Source organism: Neovison vison, chromosome 11, assembly GCF_020171115.1.
Source record: "Neovison vison isolate M4711 chromosome 11, ASM_NN_V1, whole genome shotgun sequence".
NCBI classification, from domain to species: Eukaryota; Metazoa; Chordata; class Mammalia; order Carnivora; family Mustelidae; genus Neogale; species Neogale vison.
In genome coordinates, this window is record NC_058101.1 from 204,756,744 (window position 1) to 204,779,219 (window position 22,476).

General features: G+C 40.9%; 1 protein-coding gene across 2 annotated transcripts; it reads right to left on the reverse strand.

The window, feature by feature from the left end:
• Positions 1-130: 130 nt before the first annotated feature.
• On the reverse strand, positions 131-8,768 carry SPCS3 (signal peptidase complex subunit 3). 2 transcript variants are annotated; one of them, XM_044225699.1, is made up of 5 exons: positions 8,521-8,768; positions 6,834-6,907; positions 4,846-4,922; positions 1,359-1,474; positions 131-288 (listed from the first exon to the last, which is right to left on the reverse strand). In XM_044225699.1, the coding sequence occupies exons 1-5, from the start codon at positions 8,661-8,663 to the stop codon at positions 156-158; spliced, it is 543 nt and encodes a 180-aa protein (XP_044081634.1). In that variant the 5' UTR covers positions 8,664-8,768; the 3' UTR covers positions 131-155. The 2 variants fall into 2 exon arrangements, with proteins under 2 accessions (XP_044081634.1, XP_044081635.1); XM_044225700.1 differs by lacking the exon at positions 8,521-8,768 and adding an exon at positions 7,697-7,827.
• Between the last annotated feature and the right edge of the window lie 13,708 nt (positions 8,769-22,476).

Here is a 22,476-nt window from a genome sequence, read left to right on the forward strand (position 1 = left end):
ATTAATCTTTCCCCTTCAACTATGCCTTTGATGTTGTTCTTAAACCACCCCCCGTAAAAAAAGAAAAGTAACAACCAAATGATGATGCAAGGGAAGAGAAAAACAAGATATGACTCATTAAGTATAAAAATATGTTGTTTCAAATTCAGAATAATTTAATAACTCTTCGTTATTTCATATGTATCTGGAAACGGGACAGATACGTGACCTGATCCTGTCACAAGAGGTAGAATTCCAGCATTTGGTACAACGTTCCAAGAGAGGGTTAAAGTGACATTCCTGTTTCCCCTATAAAAAGACAGAATAAACATGTTTATTAGATGTCAGCAGAAACATTTTTAGTTCAACAAAAAACATTCAACTCAAGCACTGGGGTTCAAATACTTCATAACCAGCTATTTGTAGCCAGAATCCTAATCTACCAACAGAAGTCCCTCTCAAGTCTTTGAAATCCAGGAACACCGCTGGAAAACCAGCACTGTATCTGCAGGCATCCCATAATGACCTAACTAAACTCACTCACTTATTGTGAGTGCCAGTTATTAGAACTATGGGTCAAAAAGCTTAATTGAGTAAAACAGAGCGAGAATATAGAAAGAGATTTGAGCTAGATATCAGGAGGCGATGATTTGAAATCGAATTCTCTCCTTGTCTAGACCGTGAACAAATATCATCATTCATGGCTCCAATTTTTCATCTGCAAAACTTGAGGTCTGGTTACAACAGCTCTCCCCTAAATTCCTTTCCAGTGTTTACTCAGAGAGCTTACGAGCTAAAATGACCCCAAATCTCAGTTATTCTAATTCTTTCCCTGTGCATCAAAGGAAAGGGGGTTCAGAGAAGTTAAGCACAGCTGGAACCCTCAGTGTCAATCCTGGACACACATACTACCTCCTCTTGAAGGGCCCCCTGCAAAGGTCACAGCAGCAACAGCTAAGTGCCTTTCTCAGTACGACTGAGCCATTTCACTTACCGCACGAGAACTCAGTGCTCATCTTAGACCCGTGTCTGTGGCAGTGTTTCTACCCAATTTTCCAGATCAGATCTGTATTTATTCTCTCAACTTTCCCCTTTTTACCCTCTAATCACTTTCTTAAAAACAAAAGTACATTATATAATTCTCTCCCCCACACATTTAATTACATGTAAAGAATGACAAAGAACCAGGGTGCCTGGGTGGCTCAGTGGGTTAAAGCCTCTGCCTTTGGCTCAGGTCATGATCTCAGGGTCCTGGGATCAAGCCCCGCATAGCCTGCTTCCCTCTCTCTCTGCCTGCCTCTCTGTCTACTTGTAATCTCTGTCAAATAAATAAATAAAACCTTAAAAAAAAAAAAAAAGAATAACAAAGAACTGCTCACTTGAGGCCATTTCCATCGTCAAAGAAAAAATATTTTGTTTTCATATCTTTCAACAGCAGCTTTGGATTATCACCTCGCAGAACAATCTTGTCCCAAAGGACAACTTGGTTCAGAGCCTACATTAAAATGAAAATTAATTAGATAACTCATCAGAACTTACAACTCTGTCACTTCAAATTAAAAGCAGTACTATGCAAATACTTTAATTTACATTAATGAATACACGTTTTCAGGGAATTGCTAAAATCCTAGAGCATAACAAAATAACAAGTGGATAGATACAAGAAGTTGAACTTTTCTGGGACAAAAAATTTCCCTAAAGCAAATCATTGCTTTTGCTAAAACAACTGTATTACTTAGGGCCCTCAAAGCTTACTCTAAGGTTTTATTTAGACTCATGTGCACTCCAGAGTGGGGCCCCTGGAGAAACAGAGGGATTAGAATCATCAGAAAGCAAGCAAGCATACTCCTAAATCACTTTTCCCAGTAAAATTTCTGAGACCCTCCAGCCCAGTATGGACTCTGAAAAGTGTCGGGAAACGGAGACAGCTACCCCTGCTCCACCATGCTCCTCACACGGGTCTCTGCTGCCAGATTAGGTCAGGAATATCTATGTATCTCCAAGGTCTTAACGTTACCAAGGAATCACTAAAGAAATGAAGTCTTCTAAGTATTTTTCCTTTACATTAATCATAGACACATCATTGTTTTCGTATTGAATGTTCTAGAAATCAATTCTTTTAATCTGCTATTTTGACACATCAAAACCAAGTTCTGTTTGGAAAATGAGGGGCATAAAATGCAAAGAAACCACATCTGTGACCGCTATTAAACCCAAGAAATCTGTTCTTAGTAAGCTATCATCCATTACTATTTAGCCTGGAAGGTCAGTTGCTCAGCGTGTGGGGACTACATTTGCTGAAAAGAAATGTGGACATTATTTCTAAGAAGGTTCAAATCTTCACCACAAAGCCTTTTTCTAGCATAAAACAGAAACATCAAGCCTGAAGAATATATAGTCTAAGATATGCCAAAGTGAAATGACTTTTTAATGCACATTTATTCCTTCACCAAAGCAATGATCTGTCAAGTTCCCAGTTGTATTAACTTACTAGTCACACTGAGGTAAACCAGAATTATGAATATAATTTAGATATACCTGTCACCAAGAAGGTAACATATTAATTCAAATAATCTGTTGAGAGCTATAGAATGATATGTGTGTATACAGTCCATTACTCTTACCTTCAGAATAGCTTTTTCTATATGTTCTAACATTTTGTTGATTCTCAAGGACAGGGTTCAAAACCTACACAATCCAGTAATCCTAGGGCCTAACAAAATATTTGGCATAAAAGACATGCTCGATCAAAACGAATGTAAAATGAATTGAAGTACTAAAAATTCCAGTTAACTGATCAAGCCAATCAGCAGATAAAGTTAATTTTTCATCCCTTGAAAGTGAACATAGTTAAAATACAGAAGTCTAAAATACAGAAGTAGACTCATCTCTAACTACAAATCACCTCTAGACTACACTGATAACAAACACGAGAGTGAAAACAACACAGAAGCATATTTTAATTCCATGGATTTCACCTTCATATTTTAATTCATTTATCATAATCATTCATTTAACACTTTCAGGGATTTCTGTTTTAGCAACATCCTATATAAAAATCTCAGTCCTTCTGGGGCGCCTGGGTGGCTCAGTTGGTTAAGCAACTGCCTTCAGCTCAGGTCATGATCCCAGGGTCCTGGGATGGAGTCCCACATCAGGCTCCCTGCTCAGTGGGGAGCCTGCTTCCCCCTCTCCCTCTCTCCCTGCTGCTCTGCCTGCTTGTGTCTCTTGCTCTCTCTATCAAATAAATAAATAAAATCTAAAAAAAAAAAAAAAAATTCAGTCCTTCCTCTCATCTGCAACAAAAGCTCTAAATCAGACTGAACCAATAAATTTCAATCACAAATTAATAATTTTAAGTGTTTTATTCTAATAGTTTAGTAGCTTTTAATGACAAAACTTCTGATAAGCTCTAGTTTATGATTAAAAAGACTACTTTTAAATCCTGAAATTGGTGAATCCCATACAATTCCAAAGCAAAGGAAAATATTTCTCAACAGATGGAGATGTTAATTGTAGCTATACGGCTTAGTAAGATGATTAGAACAGCTCACATCAAAACAAAAATACAAATATTTAGGCAGATTTTAAAATAACCTGATAGGATTAAAAAAATGTGTTATCTTTATAGTTTTTTATTACATATATGGATGAGAGTTGTAAACACAGGTCACAGATTTTGTTGATTCAAGCATCTTGCCATCTTTTCTCCAACGCTATGAAAAGAATACTTCAGCTTAAAAAATCCGATATTCGCACCGCAACTCCACATCCCCATTTCTTAGTACACTCCTAATTCGACAACAGCCTTTCTGAGCTTATCACTGGAAATGGTACCAAAAGATTTAAGCACAAATTATTTTGAGCACAAACCCAAAATAAGCATTTATTTACAAATTCTGCACATAGTACACATCACTATTGCCATTAGACGATATATCACCACTGATAATGAACATAAATTTGCATTTCTAATAATATTCTTGACCAATGTTTCCCAGCCAACTTTGTATTAGATCTCTCTAGGTTCTCTCTTTTTCTAATCCATTAATGTGGCCGAGCACCTCCAAAGAGGAACACACACATCAGCTCTGCTGTGTTCCTGCTGCTTACATGTGGTTGAACCATTTGTGTTATTTTCAGGGTGTAACTTCTCTGCCGGAATGTTTTTAAGCCGTTTTTCCATTTTGTGAGATTTGTTTATTTAAAACTATGTAACATCACCCACTGAACTGCATTATACTGTACAACTTTATAAACCGCTGAACTTGAACAAATAAATTGCATGCAGAACGGTCAACCATTCTGCCCTGCAGAATTCCTCCTCTTCCCCCGGAGAACCTGCATGCTGTCGGAGACATGCGACCGTCTGACCACGGGGCTGAGCATATGAACGTCAGTCCATATTGCAAGTACTCATACAGTTTGGCTTCTTTCCCTTTTATTTTTAAACAAAAAATATATAGCTAGAGTTCTCGTTTCCAGTACAGATCAGGAGCTTGGCAGTTGCCATTCCATCTCAACATCAAGTGAAAAGTTAATGAACTGAAAAACTGGCAAGTCTTCCTAACTCTGTAAGGGAAGAAATAGTAGCTCTTAATGATGTTCCTTATATACCTAGAGATTACCCTGTATGCACTGCATTCTGGGGACAAGAATACTAGACAGTTATAGTAACAGAAAAAAAAAAAGGCTACCAACCCAAAGAGATGTTTTCTTAGTAGTCACCTCTCCAGAGGCTTAGGATTTTTACTGAATGACTCATGTCAGATATCTTGAATATGTAAGATTTATATCCTTTCATAAATAATGAGATTTTAACGATTATTAAAATACATCTCTCTCTCTCTATAGATATATACTTACATTATTTTTAGTTGAATATTCTGCTGATAAATAAAGAAACAACTGCTTAACATTCCAATCAAATATATTCTCTAGATGTAAACAAATTAAGGAACATAAAAATCATAAAGCAGCAAACAACTTCTAAATCAATCTTATTCTTAATTATCCACAGCAATACTAATACTAAAATAGAAAAAAGAAAGGTGGCTCAGAAACATACTGAGACACTAGTTTAATAAAAACACAAAAAAGACAGATTATAAAATCTCATTTCAAAATAAAAAAATATGTGTCAGTGAGATTATTAGCATCATTCCCCTGTGCCTCTAACCATGATTTAATAAGAAAGTAACAAAACAATACAAAATTTAGCTTTCTGTAACATTAGCCAAGACTAAAAGAAAGAAGATTTAATCTTTGATGCATATTCAATTCCACGGAAGTTCTAAAGTATAACCAATCATCATAGTTTGAATTTACTGACAGACAAACATGAATCAGCTCATGTAATTAAACGAAATATAATAAATGTTCATGTTGCTTTTGAGCCCATGCCAACGGAGATCAAAATGTCTCAGTCCACAAAGTGCTTTGGTAAGAATATGTAGCTGAGCGTCAATCCGATTTCCTCAGCTTACCAGAGTGCAAAAAAATATTCACAATGATTAATTACAAGACCGGTGTTACTGCAAAATGAAATGAATTAAGTGTCTGGATTCTATTAAGTATCATATGTAAATGGCTAAGTCATTTTATTACACGCCTTTATACATACTGACAGCAACATGGTCATTATACTCTGCTTTTAGAATTGAAGTCTAAGAATAGCTCTTTATAAAAACAGGCCCAATTTCAAGTTTTAGAAGCAGCATTAGGAAAAACTACAAATGATGAGATTGAGAATATTTAAGTACAATAATTGAGATGTCAGGAAATTTCACTGTAATTCTCCAGATAAAGTTACTTTACGGAAGAGATCCAAACTCCCTCTTACCAGACTGTTTTAAAATGACACAAAAACTTAAAAGCAGATATACCAAGTTTCCCATAGGCCTCTTCGGACAGTTACACTATCTCCTCACAAAGTACCTAGAGAACTAATTTCTAGTCTACTTCTAAACCCAACACTTTATTTCTAAAAAATCAAGTTAAAGTAATTCCATGGCAGTCAAGAGCCCTATCAGGTAAACTCCCCGGGTTCGTCATCTGCTCCCACTGTTGGAGACAGTGGCTTTACAGAAGTCCGGACAGTGCAATCACCTTAGCCAATTTTAATCCTGAGGTCTTAAAAAAGTAGGTGTGATCAGACGACATGGCAGAGAACAATGCTGCCAACATATTAATCTAAGACCATAAAAGATTAAATTGGCCAAAATGGACAGTTATCAAATGGTGGAAATTCAAAAGAAAAAGATTAAATCATTCCCATTTTAAAGTAACTCTGATAAACGTTAAGATTTCTCTTGACTCTCATTATAAAAGTACTTATTAAAAAAACCATAACGGCAAAATTCTAATATGGTTTGCAAATAATCATACTGATAATGAACTTCTAAACCTTAACAGATGACAATTAACTTTTTTAACATATGTTTCTCTCTGCCATCATGAAATATGGATATATTACTTGGGATTGTACATAAATCAATCTAGGAAGGCTGAGCACTGCTAACAGTTCTCTTTCTATAATCCAATTGACCTGATTCTATTTTTTTCTTTCTGAAATATTCAAACTCTCTTCACGCTTTCAATCTGTTTAACGTTTCTGTGAAAAGTTTTAAAATCTGTTCACAAAATAATAACTGAAGAATCCATAAATAAATTTTCTCAAGTGTGAATGAGGAGATATTAAAACTATTTTACTAATGGAAATATACCTATAGAAACTTCTAAAGTCTGATTGATTCAAGGGATAGTGAGACTACTGTACCTCCCCCAAAATCACTAAACACGTATATCATTATACCAGTACAGAGAAGGCAATAAAATATTTTCTTAAAGGATATCAGCAGTTATATCAAATGTAATGAATCCCAGATCACTTCTTTCTCTAGGTCCAGTGAAGTCTTCTACATTTTTTCTAAAAATAAAGACAAAAGTTTTACCATTCTTCAAACATAACAGCACATACAATGCACACAGTTCCTTACAGTCAAAGACAGGAGCTTGGAGGCACAGGTGGAATGGCAATAAGTAAAACATCAGAGAAACTTACAAGTGGGAAAAGAGGATAAAACTTTTAATCCTGTATAAAATTTAGGTCTGTAGCTACAGCATAAACCTTAAAAGCGAATCCCCAGCAAAATGGGCGGCAGAGTGTGAAAACTGCTGCAAGGGAGTGTGAACGCCTGCTGTCAGTGAGTCTGGTGGCGGCGAAGGTCACAGAGGACTACAGGTGGTGCGGGAAAATTAGGACGAGATGGTAAGTGCTGCTGTATTTACTGAGTGCTTCCTGTGTGTCTGGGAGGGCCAACGGTGAATGTTTCGTAATTATCTCAAATAATCCTCACAACAAGCCTACGCCTTGGGTATTGTTTCTATTCTTAAAAGGAAATTAAGGCCCAGGACGATAAGAAACTTGCTCAAGATTAACAACAGCAAAAAGTGCCGGCGTCTACTTGAATCTAAAACCCAGTAGCCAGCAGGCAGCAGGAGAGGAAAGGTGTGTTGGGCGGGGGGTGGCATCTGCAGGCGGCATTTCACAACAGAGGAGCTCTTCGACGGCTGGCTTGTCGGAGACCCCGACCAAGAACTCTAGGAAACTACGCTGAAGAACGAGTGAACCTGATGCGAGATGGAACAGAGAAGATGTGAGAACCGGGGTGGGGGGGGGGAGAAAGAAAAGAAAAAGGAAAAAAAAAAAACCCACCTACGTATCAAAAAACGTGCCGGCGAACACAAATTATCGAGGCAACATAAAACCGGCATATGGAAATGACAGCGTCATTCTGAAATCCCATTTGGGGCATTTTCGCAGCCGTCTTCTGCCCCGCTGACTCTGAAACCGGCCGCGGCGCCGGCCGCGAGAGCGGGGCTGTCGGAGGCTCCCCGCGCATCGCACCCTCTCCCGCCAACTTCCAAGCGGCTGCGAGTCCGCGCCGCCCCGGAGGAGGCAGCCTCCCCCCCCCGACGAAGAAGGCAGAGCCCCCGAGGGAGGCAGCCCCCCACACCCCCGCGAAGGCGGCCGGGCGAGAACCGCGGAAGACCCGCACGCGGGGCCGAGTCCGGTCTGAGAGGGCAGCGCCGAGGCGCGGCGGCCGGCGGGGCGCGGGGAGCCGGGGCAGCGCGGAGCCGGGGCAGCGCGGAGCCGGGGAGCCGGCCCGGGAGCCGGCGGGCGGGCGGCGGCGCGGCTCTGCTGTTGTGGTGCTCCCTCATTGGCCGGGCGGGGGCGGGGGAAGTGAGGAACAGGAAGGAAGCGGAGGCACCGGCCTGAGGAACACTCAAAATTACAATTTAAGAGCAAGCCCGGGAATTCGCGGCGGAGGGGTGGGAGTTCGAGGGGAAGCCGAGAAGCCCGCGACGTCCACCGGGGCGTCCGTCCTCGGGGGCGCCGGCCGCTGAGGAGCGGCGGGGCGGGGGGAGGGGGTCCCCCGGGGCGGCGCGGACGCCCTGCCCGCGGCGGCCCGGCCTCGGCGCCCACCCCGGCCCGGTCCAGGCGCCCCGCCCCGCCGGCCGGGCCTCCGCCGCACTCACAGCATGATCCGCGAGACGTGCAGCCGCACCGGGACGCTCCTGTCTTTGAAGGCAGTGGTGATGAAGCAGCCGAAGGTGAGCGCCGCCATCACGCTCAGCGAGAAGGCGAACAGCGAGTTCGCCCGCGACAGCACCGTGTTCATCGCGACCGTCTCCCGGGAGCCCCGTTCCGCACGCACACCAGGGACCCCGCTTCGGCCCCGGACCGGCTCCCTGCGATCCGCGCCGCCTGCGCCGCGCGCGTCCCGGGAGCGCGCGCCGCCGCGGCCCCGCCTCCTTTCCGGTCCTCCAACGCCGGCGAGCGCGCGCGCACCCGCCTCCCCAGACACACCCACCCTCCCGGCCTATCGCCGCCACCAATCAGCGACGAGCAGGGAGGGGTGGGGTTTCTCCGCGGAAGGCCCGCCCCCTGCCCGCGCTTCCTCTCCTCCCGGCCCCCTATCTCGCCTACCCCCGTTTCTTGGTGCTTCAGCATGGTGGTCAGCCCCGAGGCTTCTTCAGCGCTACTGTCTTATTAATTTGCACTTAAATCCGGCAGCAAGGCCAGGTAGTTTGGAATGTATTCTGAGGCGTCGCATATGGAAGCGGCACTTCACAAAACTCTTCCCCTTTGTCAAATCTGGTCAAAGTTGGAACAGTTTTTTGGAGGGTATGGGGCAGGGAGAAAGGCCTCCCAGGTCCCCAAAAGCAATTTGCCTTTCCTTTACTTTCCACGTCCAGCCTTAGTCCAGTTCCTACTAATGCTTTGCCTTCCAACTGCAGACTAAACCTATTTTAAAATTGATGCTACCAATTTTGAATATTTGCATTTAATGGGGCATTTCCAATAACTGAAAGAATGGTTTCACTGGGTTTTTAGGATCAAAGGAGATAATTCCTATGGAATTGCTAAACAGCACAATGTAGAAAAGTTTTAAATTAGCAAGCCTTCAACACATGATGGCCTCGCATCTTGGCTTTGCACTCTGGTTGTTTATTCCCCGGGCCCTCCTGCCTCAGACTTACTTTGAATCTGGCCATTCACTCCAATGCCTTTGGTCCTCCTTTGTACTTGACTATTTGCCTGCATGAAAAGGTAGCTCATTTGGTGACTGCTGCCTGCTCCTCATGACATGCCAGACTAGTCCACTGACCATCCTTGAGGGGTATCAGAAATTATACCAGGGACCGTTGGTTCCTGAGGATCTATACCACACTCTCCCAAGGAAAATGAAGATCAAGGGGGCCCTTCCATGTTCCCTAGACAATCAAAGACATCCAGATTTGCTGGGATTCTTCTAATGGTTTAGGCAGTTAATGTCCAACTTCTCTGCTCACATCACCTAGACCCTATGCTTCTAGGAAAGTGAGAGAATGTTAGTGAAGCTTTTGGCATTTTCTTAGTTGAAGAACCCAATTATCCTTGCTCTTTCTGGCCTCCTCCAATTCACTCAGAGATGCATGGTTGAAACTATATCTCGTACATGGCCATGGTAAACATCTGGTCACTGGAGAACCCACATACATCCTGGGCATGCTAGTCCCACCAGAGTAATCAGCCTCAAGGTTGGTTTGGGGAATTACCCCATTATAATACATTCAGACCACTGAAGCTCTAGGATAAGTAAGATCTGAAAATTCAGACCATGCCTGGTGAGGTTTATTTCCTTCCTTAACTCATTTGAATAACCCTTATTCTAGTATATGTGCTGCTGAAGCGAGCACTGAATAACCCTTATTCTAGAAATGTTTCTGATACGCACTGGCAAACAGAGCCAGCTGTATCTGGGATGGAAATAAAAGGGGGAAATAGTTAAGGGAACTGTGTAGAAGGGTTAACATAACAGGTCTGAGACTTCTATCCTTAAGGGTACCTGCTTGCAAGATTTGCCCTTCGGCATCTGCCTCTGAAGACAGGGGCGATGAAGCAGCAGAAGGCGAGTTCCACCTTCACACTCAGCGCTCAGGAAGAAGGCAAAGAGCGAGTTTGCCCACGACAGTACGGTGTTCACTGTCTCCCCCAGGCCCTAGGAAATTGGCAGTAAACAGTTCCCTGCACTGATATAAAACTTTTCCTAAATGATTAAAGTGACTCCCTGCACCGAAACTGTTAATTGAAACAATGTGGTTTATGCCAAACACCTGCTTTCCTTCTGGAAGTTTGGAATGGCAGACAGGGTCTATACAACCCTTCCCAAGTGCAAACCCTTGGCACTGAATCTAATGCTTCCTAGGAATTAAGCACATCCACTGCGATTCCAGCTGGAGAGAAGACTTTGATGCTTCCCTGGTTTCCTCCAGACTTCTTCCTGTGCACATTTTCCCTTTACTGATTTCACTTTGTAATCCTTTTACTGCAATAAACCTTGGCTGTGGGTGTGACTGTATTCTAAGTCCTGTGAGTCTTTACGCAGCAAATCACCAACCTGAAGGGTTCTTAGGGAACCCCAATACAAGGACTATCTCCCGTTTCATAAATTTTAATATAAAAATGGCCTTAAGGATTTCTACCAAAATCTAAGAAAATTTAGCCCATTCTATTCTGTAAGAGGAATAGTATGAGTAGTAACTTTTTTTTTATGCTAAGTCTTATGATTGTGCTCTGTGTTTTGTTCAAGATGGTGTACTGCTTACACATTTTGACCTATCATGCTTTGCATTTATTGTACCTGGTTTTCAGATTCTCTTCTCCTTTCGGTTTCCCGGTGCCTGTGGCAGGCCCTGTATGTGCTCTTAACTTACACGGACACGTCTTGACCTTGAGTTTCTACTTACGCTTGATCTTACCAGTTTTTTGCTTTTACACACGTCCACTGCACAGGATGAGAAGATGTTTTCACTACTTGTTCTTAATCATTGAGCCATTCAGTGTCTTCATCTGCTCATCTGACCTCCCTCTAGAGGGCAAAAATCAGGCAAAATCCGTTATCTCAATCAAGTATATTTTTTGTGTTGATTTATTACTACTTTCGTGCTCCTCATTTATATATGCGAGCTGAGAAGAACTTAAAATCAATTTATAACAGAGAAGGTTAGCGAACTCTGAGTAAAACCAAAAATTGCTTTTTTCTGAGAATTTTAACTACTGAAGATATCTGAAAGGTTAAAAACCCATATGGGACTCTATTATTTCATCTTAGTAACTTACAAAAAAGGAATAAGAAAATACCTGAATTCTTTATATTCTTACTTTGAAAGGTCTATTCTGTAGGGGAAAAAAGTGTTTCAGGAGAATATACTAGATTTCAACTCCTGAATTCTGGTATATATTTAAATTTTTTTATTCTATTACACTTCTGTGAATCCTTACATCAGAAGGAAGTAAATAGTACCATTCAAGTAATGTGAATATACGACTAAAACTGAAATTCTTGAAGCACAAATTCTGCTTCTGTGCTTTAATCATGTGTCACATTGTAGGAGTTAATCATTAAGTATAGGGTGTTCTAGAGCAGATGGGGAAGCAAAGGACATGTGACCTGGCCTAAGATCTGTTAACAGATGTTGAGAAAATGGTCTTGCCATGTACCCTGATTTTACCACCCAGTGCTCCAATGGCGTTCCCAGGACAGTGGTGACATAAGCAACAATCAGCATAAGAGATGGGAGTTGCATGTGCACTCTTAGGGTGTCTTTTGCTTTTGCATTGCTCATTTGTTTAAGACACATTTCACTCTAAGTTACCACAGTTAACAATTGGTAATTTTTCTGACAACTTCATTGGAAAGATCCCAAGTGATTCCTTGGAACACCAACTGATTCTTGACACAAAGATCCCTAGAAGAAAGCAGTCATGTCTTCCTTCCTCTCTTAAACAAGATAAAGAAATGCAAACCTTGAGCCAACCCACAAATTATGTTTCTTCACTTGATGCTTTCATTGAGCCTTTGGATACAGATGTGGATACAGAGACGGACATACATGACACTTGTACTTTCCTTTGGTTCAAGAGCTTGAAGTAAACTTTTAATTCTTCTAGAATTATAAAACTACAATGGATCGTTTTAAAGTAAGAATTATTGTGTGTAACATCTTTTTAAAGCTATTTAAAAGTTTGGGGAGAGTTGCTGGAATAAAACATATGCATGATGGATATCTGGGAACATACCTTGACCATAATCAGGTTGAACTTAGAGGTAGAGACTATGGCAGATTCTCAATCCTATCTAAGATAAGGATGAGAATGGGAAGGGAATGTTATAATTTGAGGGTAAACATGGCTCAGAAAATCACTAAGGAGGCTTACGGAGCAAAGCCGCCACAGCTGGGTCCCAGATCCCAGTTAAGGATCTTTGATAAATGATGCTGCATTCCAGAGCACAGAGGTATTGATACTGTTGATAAGCTTTCTTCCCATGGTCAGGACTGAGTAAACAGCTACAGAATTGAAACTGTAGGTTATAGGGCGGGAGGTTGGGGTGGTGGAAGGATCATCTGTTATTGCCATAAGAAGCTTGGAAACAGGACCAGGAGGAGAAGATATGGGGAACAGGAGGGCTGACATTAAATGCCTATTTTGATTTTCTGTTTTAAAACAAAATATCCATGATTATGTGAGGTCCCTGAATCAAATCTCAAAACTTTTTTTGGTTAAGCAGCTGCCTTCGGCTCGGGTCATGATCCCAGCGTCCTGGGATCGAGTCCCGCATCGGGCTCCTTGCTCTGCAGGGAACCTGCTTCTCCCTCTGCCTCTGCCTGCCACTCTGTCTGCCTGTGCTTGCTCTCTCGCCCTCTCTCTCTGATACATAAATAAATAAAATCTAAAAAAAAAACAAAAACAAAAAACTTTTTTTTATGGAAGGATAATTACAAATTTCAAACATAACTCATACAAATAAAAAATGAGCTATTTTTAACTCAATTATTCTGTGGACTTTATCAAATGTTTGAAGCGAAGCTTCTTTTCAATTTATTTGTACATATATTATTTAATTTACTCTATAATCATACGGCAGGTACTATCTTAATGCAAAAGATACTTTTTTTTTTTTTAAGATTTTATTTATTTATTTATTAGAGAAGGGGAGGGGGAGAGAGCAAGCACAGGCAGACAGAATGGCAGGCAAAGGGAGAGGGAGAAGCAGGCTCCCTGCCAAGCAAGGAGCCCGATGTGGGACTCGATCCCAGGACGCTGGGATCATGACCTGAGCCGAAGGCAGCTGCTTAACCAACTGAGCCACCCAGGCATCCCGCAAAAGATACTTTTGAAAATTTTCAAATTCAAATAATATCCTATTATTGAATTATTCCAACCACGCATTCTGCAGAACATAGACCAGCCTGTAGTACAGATCTTTTCCCATTGATTAAACACATTTTGCTGCCTGCATTATATAAACTATTGTAACACCTGAATCATGTAGGCACTCAATAAAAGGTAGCTTGTTCATATCGGCACTGCAAAAAGTCAGTTTTACCTAAACATACATTTTGGAAGTCAAGAATACTTGCTTTCAGTGTCATAGTTATCCTTCCTCCCCAAGCTTTCATGTAACAATCCCATTTCGATAGAACAGAGCGTTGAGTTAAGTGTACAAGACAGAAAGAAGGCGTTAGACCTACGTTCCAGAGTGGGCTGTGAACTACTTTGGAGATCACCTGCAAATAGAAACCTATTAATTGTTTAATTTATTGGCTATTACCTGAGGTAGAAGAATGACAGAAGGTCTGGGAGAAGGTGAAGAGTAGAAAATAGAGCACTCATCCAGATTCTCCCGCCGGGGGAAAGCCTCGTATCTAAAAGCTCGATATGAATAGCGCTGCCATCTGCAGATACGACATCCCTCTCGGGCGCCTGCAGACGACGCTTCCGTTGCAAGGTGGCGGCAGAGACGGGCGGAACCCTCTGGCCCCATTAAGCACTGAGGGCTCCCGTGACGCCCGAGCGAAAGTCCTGCACAGCCCGGGAAGCCGCCACCCCCAGCTCTGCCATCACACTCCCCAGACAAGGCTGGACCTCTAAGTGGCTCAGTATTGGCATCTGAGGTCATGCCAAAGCTGTAAAGCGGCAGTGGGATGTTGCCGAAGTACTAAAAAGTTCATGACAAAAACCTGAGAAGAGACAAAAGGCCGATCCCCCATGCTGTCCTTCTGGGGAGGCGGGGGCGGGGGGGAATAGTGACCTCTTTGAACGAGCAAGGCTTAGTGTTTAATGATACTTGTATTTACAAGCCTACTGTGTGCCTAGCATTGGGTGAGCCTTTTCATTTCATTTCCTAGGGATGCAATAATGGGCAAAACAGCTCTGGTTCCAAAGGTCAGAGCTTAGAGCCCAGCGGGGGCGGACAGACTTTAAACAACAAATACATGAGCGAAAATTGTAGTAAGGGCTGTGAAGGCAAAGAAGAGGTTGCTGAGAGAGACCATAAAGGAGATGGTGTGCTTAGGAAGGCCCATGGTGAATTCTCTCAAGATGCTTTCAACTACAAGAAAAGCCGAGAACCAAAATGGTGGACACAGTAAGGACGTCCCTCCTCTCACCTAGAGGACGTGGAGGCTCAGCTTCATGATGGCTGGATTCAGTGGCCCGTCTGGGTCGTCAGGAGCTTGGGTTCTCCTTTCTGCTCTGCTGTCTAAATTCTCTGCTTCCTTTTAAGCTTGGGTCTTTTTATGTCATGTCTCAAACAATAGAAATTTATTTTTCTCATACTTCACTGGGATTACTTGCCTTTTATTCACATCCGGCATGAGAGAAACAAGCTTATAGACTAAGGACTTCTCTTCAGCTCTTTAGGCTAATTGAGCCATGTTGGTAGAAAGGCTGCTGGTTTTCCACCAACATCCCTTATCCTCAATTTCTAGCAGGGCACACAGCCACCGGGAGTAAAGATTACATTTCTCACGTTTCCTCATAGCTACATATGGCCTTGTGACTAAGTTTTAGAGATGGAATGTAAATGAAAGTAATTTGTGTAACTTCTGGGATCTGTTCTCACTGGGAGGGAGTGTGCCTTTCCTTGCCCCTTCTTCCTTCCTGTGGCTTGAATGTGAATGCAATGGCTGAGCTTCTGCCCCCACATATTGAAGATGATGAAGCAGTAAGTGTCCTAAGTGCTTGGCACCTATGGCCGTGCTCCATCCTCTAACTTTTTTCAGACAAGGAGAAACCCGTTTGTGTGTTGTTCAAAGCACTAGCTGGGGCATGTTCTGCTCCCTATACCTCCCAGCAAATGCACTCTCCCTAAGTCACTGGCCAGACCGAAGACCGCCATATGCCAACGGACTGATTCCGGCCACTGCTCTTGCCTGGACTAAGGATATGGTTAAGACTTCCCAAGTTGCAAAGATCGCATGAAGGAGGGCTGGATGAAATCATGGAGTGGTTAGGAAGGAGGAAGGGAGGGATTTTGCTGAGTGTGACTGACCAACAGTGACCACTACTGAGGATGATTTGTTAACCAGGTAAAGAGAGAAGGGCTCAGTAAGACAGAATGAGAGTGTGTGTTCAGCCTCTGACCAAGAATCTGCTTGGATGTGGATGTGTTCACAGAACTGAAAGGAAGTCGATTCAATAAATGAAGGGGGGAAATGATGTCAGGCGGGGCAAGAGTTAGATTACGTAGGCCCTTATAGCAAATATCCATGTTTGCCCAGGACTGTTCTGGTTTAACCATGTTGTACTGGAAAAATTGTAATGGTGTTTCCTTTCACTTTCAAAAATGTCCTGATTTGGATAATAAATTCCAAGAGTATGCTAAAAATAGAGCCCATGTTAAGGAATTTGGGCTTTATTCTAAATACAGTGGGATGCAGTCTTCATCCTCATTCTGTTTTAGTAAAAGTATCAGGCTTCTATAGTTGTTTCAAATTTTATCTTCTAGCTACTCCCTTGTTTGCTCCCCTAGGTCAAGCTAGAAAATTCTTCCTGCATTGGCTGCAAGGTCAACTAGCCTCAAAGAACTGATCAAAGCCCAGTCCTGCCTCTTTCTGAGCCACATGATGTTCCCTACAAGATTGCTTCTCTCAAAGCTAGATTTCTAATCCAGCAGTACAATTAATGCATAAGGAATCTCACTATCTTGTTGAAAACTATATTTCTATGGTTTAAATATTCTTGCTTCTCAAAATGGAACTACCATACAATCTAGCAATTTGAGTTCTGGGTTATTTATCCAAAGGAACAAAAACACCAATTCTGAGTGTGCATTCCAATGTTTGTTTCAGCATTATTTGCAGTAGCCAAGAGATGGAAGCAACCTCAGTACATTCAGTGGATGAAATCATAAAGAAGATGTGATATACATACATACGTATGACAACAGAATATTACTCAGCCATAAAAAAGAATGAAATCTTGTCCTTTGTGATGAGGATGGACTAGAGGGTATTATGCTGAGTTACAAAAGTCAAGACAGAGAAAGACAGATTCTGTAAGATTTCACTTATGTATGGAATCTAAAAAAATCATAACGATAAGCAAAAAACCAAAACAGAAACATGCCCATAGACACAGGAAAGTGTAAGTAAGTCATAGAGATGTAAAGCACAATGTAGGGAATATAATCAATAATGTTGTAATCATTTTGTGTGGCAACAGATGGTAACTACATTTATCATGGGGACCATTTGGGAATGTATGAAAATTTCTAATCACTATAATGTACACCTGAAACTAATAGGATATTGAATGACAATTATACTTCAATTTAAAAATAATAGTAAATAAATATTCCTGCTTACGGTCCTTCTTTTCAAATCTTTTCTAACTTACTTTGACTGGCCTTGTAGCCAGAAAGTCTGTGGAAAATTCTTCTTTTGTCTGCTTTTTGACCTTAGGTAGGTTATTATACATTTCCTAGGCCTCTTTCCTAGATATATATAGTTACTTGTAAAATGGAGCTATTACTACTATTAGTAGGGGCTGTGTTAGTCCGCTAGAGCTGCCATCACAAAGTATGATATGGGTATAGACTAGGTGACTCAAACAGAAGAAATCTATTTTCTCACAGTGCTGGAGGCTTTAAGTCCAAGATCAATGTGCGGTCAAGGTTGGTTTCTGGGAAGGCCTCTCTTCCCGGCACGTAGATGGCTGTCATCTTGCTGTGTGCAAGTCCCGTGGCCTTTCCCTGTGTGGAGAGAGAGATTGAGAGAGAAAAAATGTCTCTTCCTCTTCTTGTAAGGACACCATTCTCACCAGATTAAGCTCCCCCCACCCTTCTGACCTCCCCTAATCTTTATTACCTCCCTACAGGCCATATCTTCAAATACGGTCCATTGGGGGTTAGGGTCTCAACATATGAATTTGGGAAGAGATATAATTCAGCTCATAATGAGGGGGATTATGAATAACAAATGAGATACTCTTTGAAAAGCACTTGGAATCAAGTTTAATAGCTTATATTTCAATATATTTTAGGATATAGAGAAATATAGGAATTTCTTTATATCCTAAATGTATATTCTAGTACTCAATAAATGTTATCTGCTACTATTGTGGCTATTACGTGGGATTCTTTTTTCTTAGGACTAAACTCAGTCATTTTATCCCTGCCCTCCTCTTCAAATGGACCTTTATATCCAAGCTCTTAGCGACCGGGACAATCATGTACCAAATGGACTTTAATGAGTCATTGTTTATCCAAATCAATGATTCTCATATGTAAAATTTAACATTGCTATTTATATTGTCTATAAGAAAACAGAAACTTAGGATATGAGTTAATTGCTTTATTGAGATCAAAGTAGAGGAGGGCAATATTATATACAAAATTAACTGGGAAGAAAACGGTATCTTTGACACAAGTCATGGTAAGTATTATTTGAAAGAATAATCCAACACAAGCAGTGACAACAGTCATGATTATTGACCTGATCTGTAGATCCAGAAAAGAAAAAGGGCCTAATTTTGTATCTGTGACTTTGATACATCTGACACAATTATGATATACGCCATCTCGCTATTTTATTATAAACTATATTCATCTTATTCATCACCTCGGGGTTTTAAATAGTAACTACTTATAAAGTAGTTAAATGCTATTTTAATTCTCCATTAACTATATTACAGATTCACTCCAAATAATCTTGTGCCTTCCAATGTATAATATCAGAGCCAAGATATTCTAAAACAATGGTTCCCAAATGTGGCTTCACCAATTGGTTACCAAAGAATCATCCGAGATATTGGTTTAATATCGTTTCTCAGGCCCCATGGAATCAAATCTCTGCAAATGATACCCTACAGATTTCTCCCTCAAGTCAGACTTGTTGCAAGGGTTCTTGCTTTATTAACAGTTAAAGTTCAGGAACACCGATGTGAGTAGTTAGGTGATATCCCATCATAATTAGTTGTAACTCCTGAGTTTCTTGAATTTTCTAAGAATTTTATGGAAAGTAATTTGAATCCAATCCTTAATTAAAGTGTACAGGTAGAGTCTTTCATGAAAACCAATGCACTGCCTTAAACACTAAAATTGCTGGAGTTTACACCTAGAGTTGGACAAGTGCACTAAACCTCTCTACAGATTAAGCACTTGGCCTTGTGGCACACTGAAAAATAGGCATGGTCAAAGCATGTTCATCAACATTATATTATAGCATATCTGTATGGAATATTTATTTGGGATCCAGAAAAAATAATCTGGAATGAGTAAGAGGTAGTGGGGATAAAAGCTTATTCTCTAATTTGTTGTATGCCATTATCAGTATTTTATAATAGTTTTTGGCTGCTTCAAACGTTTATCATTTTATGAGTCATTTTCCTGCTCACTTTCATAATGCATTTTCAGATGCGGACTAACCACTACTATTTTCAGTAGAGCTATTTTTAGTTTAGATCTCAAAATGAGAAATACCTCTTAGTGCCTGTCATAGTTGCCAAAGTAAAATCAAAATATTTAATGACAGCAAATGATTGAAGGGAACTTTTTAGATTATGTAATATAGGAATAGCTAAATTGTCATTTTTATTTGTAGTCTACATTCAGCCCACATAATGCTTTTGTTCAGTCAATGCATTATGAGAATTAAATATGATAATATGTTTTTTAAATTATTTGGAAACTATTTTATATATGTATATAACTAGTCATAACATAGTTATAACATGTTATAATACATATATATTAATATATAAAATGCATAATAGATATCCAAATGCAATATGTCTCTCTATATAAATGTAAGCTAACAGAATTCTTATTCTTAAATATAACTGTATATTATTAGACTGGTCAAAACAAAAACATCATAATTTTTTTTTTAAGATTTTATTTATTTATTTATTTGACAGAGAGAGATCACAGTAGGCAGAGAGGCAGGCAGAGAGAGGGGAAGGGAAGCAGGCCCCTGCTGAGCAGAGAGCCCTATGCGGGACTCGATCCCAGGACCCTGAGATCATGACCTGAGCCAAAGGCAGCGGCTTAATCCACTGAGCCACCCAGGTGCCCTAAACATCATAATTTTTTGGTTAAGCCAACCATGTTAAGAGTAGGAGTCTGTTTTATAGGCTATGAAACACTGGTTTGATATTTCCATTGTGTTTTTTAAATATCTGATTGTTGTTTTGCCAGAGGGATTTTGTCTCTGTAGAAGACTTGCTTTAATGAAGACTTGTTCATTATCCGTTTTATTACTATGTGAAACAATAAGGTTTGGTAACAAGGTAGAGAAGCTGTTAGCAAGAAAGCTGAAAATAGCAGGCAAATTCCCCATTACTGTGGAAAGGATTCACATTGAGCCTCCTACCAGAAACTGTATGTAGTAGATCATTTCCTAAAAACTGCTTTGGAAGATACAAGAGAGACTGATGCCAGTCAGGCCACTTCTGCAAATTCATATGCACAGAGAACTCTAAAAGCAAAGAAAGTAGAAGATTCTGATAGCACCAGCATATTGAGCTTGCTACTGAGGCTGGTACCCTGACATGTACCATGCAAAGATTCCTCACTGTGCCTGACTGGTCTAGAAGTAAATTATTTGAAGACCAGCAGAATTAGAAGAGAAGCATTTCATTAGACTATCAGTCATATTTAGATCTGACACAATAAATACATCTCATGCATAGAGACCCACTCTTGTGAGTTCGAATGATCAATCATACTTTTATTGAGAGAAAATAATTTTCTAATATGTGACTTTGCCAGAAGGCAGGTTAACAGCTGACGCATTACTGAAGATACCGGTGCAGATTCTCAAATAATCATTTTTCACAAGGAACATTCTAAATCAAGTATCTGCAATTCTTTGGTTCCTAAATTTTTTTTTTTTTAAATTACTGTGGTGGTCAGTATTTACTACTCAGTAAAAAACTGAGTACATTGATGATGGAATCAATATAGCTTTATCTTGAGTGAAGCTTTTGTTATGTAAAGAGGGCGGACATCTGTCATTCGTGTCTACCCAAATTTTTGTCAGTGCTCTCTCCATACGGGGATAGTCGTCCACACTGTGCATTTTGCCTCCCCAATGCAGGACCCAAGAAACTACCTTTCCCAGCACTGCTTGTCGACAGGGTACCAACAACATGTGACTTAGACTTCACCAATCAGATAGAGCTTGATGAACCTCTGATTTGATTGATGACAGGAAAAAACAGGGAACCGACCTCCGTACTTGCAGGCAGGGCTGTCCCTGAGATCCAGGGTGAGTGAAGCCGAGTCACTGATAATGGCTGATAATGGCCTACAACAAATCACACCATAATCAGGGGAATTTGGGTGGTCTTGATGGCAGTGGAACCTTCTAGATCACCATAGAAGCAGCACAGGTCTGAGGTCAGGTAAGGTAGCTGCTCCCTCAACGGTTCTTTCTGTGCTATTTAATTTTCACTTTCTTTTATTCTAGTCATTCACAAATGCTGGCTTCATGTAATTCCTATTTTAAAATGTCATTTTGCAGCATGAGACTTATCAGTACAAGTCTTTTTGTTCCTGGAGTATCAAGTCATTATTGAACTCTGGACCTATCCCAGTATATTATAATGAACATGAACCATGTTTTCTCACCTTTTGGTAATTTGCTTTACAGTATTTAAGCTCAGCTTAGTTTCAAAGTGACAGATGGCAACTAACTGCCAATAATTTATTAAGCAAATGCCATGTGATATACAGAACTGGAATGGGGAAATCATAAGCTGTGGACATGTTTTTAAATGTACACTGATTACATATTTTTTTTTAAAGATTTTATTTATTTATTTGAGAGAGAGACAGTGAGAGAGAGCATGAGTGAGGAGAAGGTCAGAGAGAGAAGCAGACTCCCCATGGAGCTGGGAGCCCGATGCGGGACTCGATCCTGGAACTCCAAGATCATGACCTGAGCTGAAGGCAGTCGTCCAACCAACTGAGCTACCCAGGCATCCCTGATTACATATTTCTATGGGGATAATTTTCTAAAATGAAGCCCAAATATCTCACAAGATTTTTTTTTTTAAAGATTATTTATTTATTTATTTGACAGAGAGAGATCACAAGTAGGTAGAGAGGCAGGCAGAGAGAGAGAGAGAGAGGAGGAAGCAGGCTCCCTGCTGAGCAGAGAGCCCATGCGGGACTCGATCCCAGGACCCTGAGATCATGACCCGAGCCGAAGGCAGCGGCTTAACCAACTGAGCCACCCAGATGCCCCTATCTCACAAGATTTTTAACACTGAAGTCTTTTCTCAGGACTTTTTCCTGTTTTGTTTTTAAACATAGTTGTATCCATGCTTCACAAAGCAGTATTGAACTCTGGTGCCCCAATTTTGTGGTACTGCACATCCAAACTTTTGTTACGCCATCTCTTTGGTATTACTCTTGGAGGCTTTCCGTTCCCTTATTATCCAATTAATCACCAAGTTCTCACAAATGTACCCTTCAATGTATATGGTGTTCATGCACTTCTCTCAATTTTTACTTCCATTACCCTCATTCGGAGCATCCCCACCTCACCTAGTCTATATTAGCTTCCTTCCTGCCCTCCGATTCTACGCTTGCCCTCTCTGAGTCTATACACGCCAGCCAACATTATCCTCCCTCGCTTTTATTAAAGGCTTCCAATCGC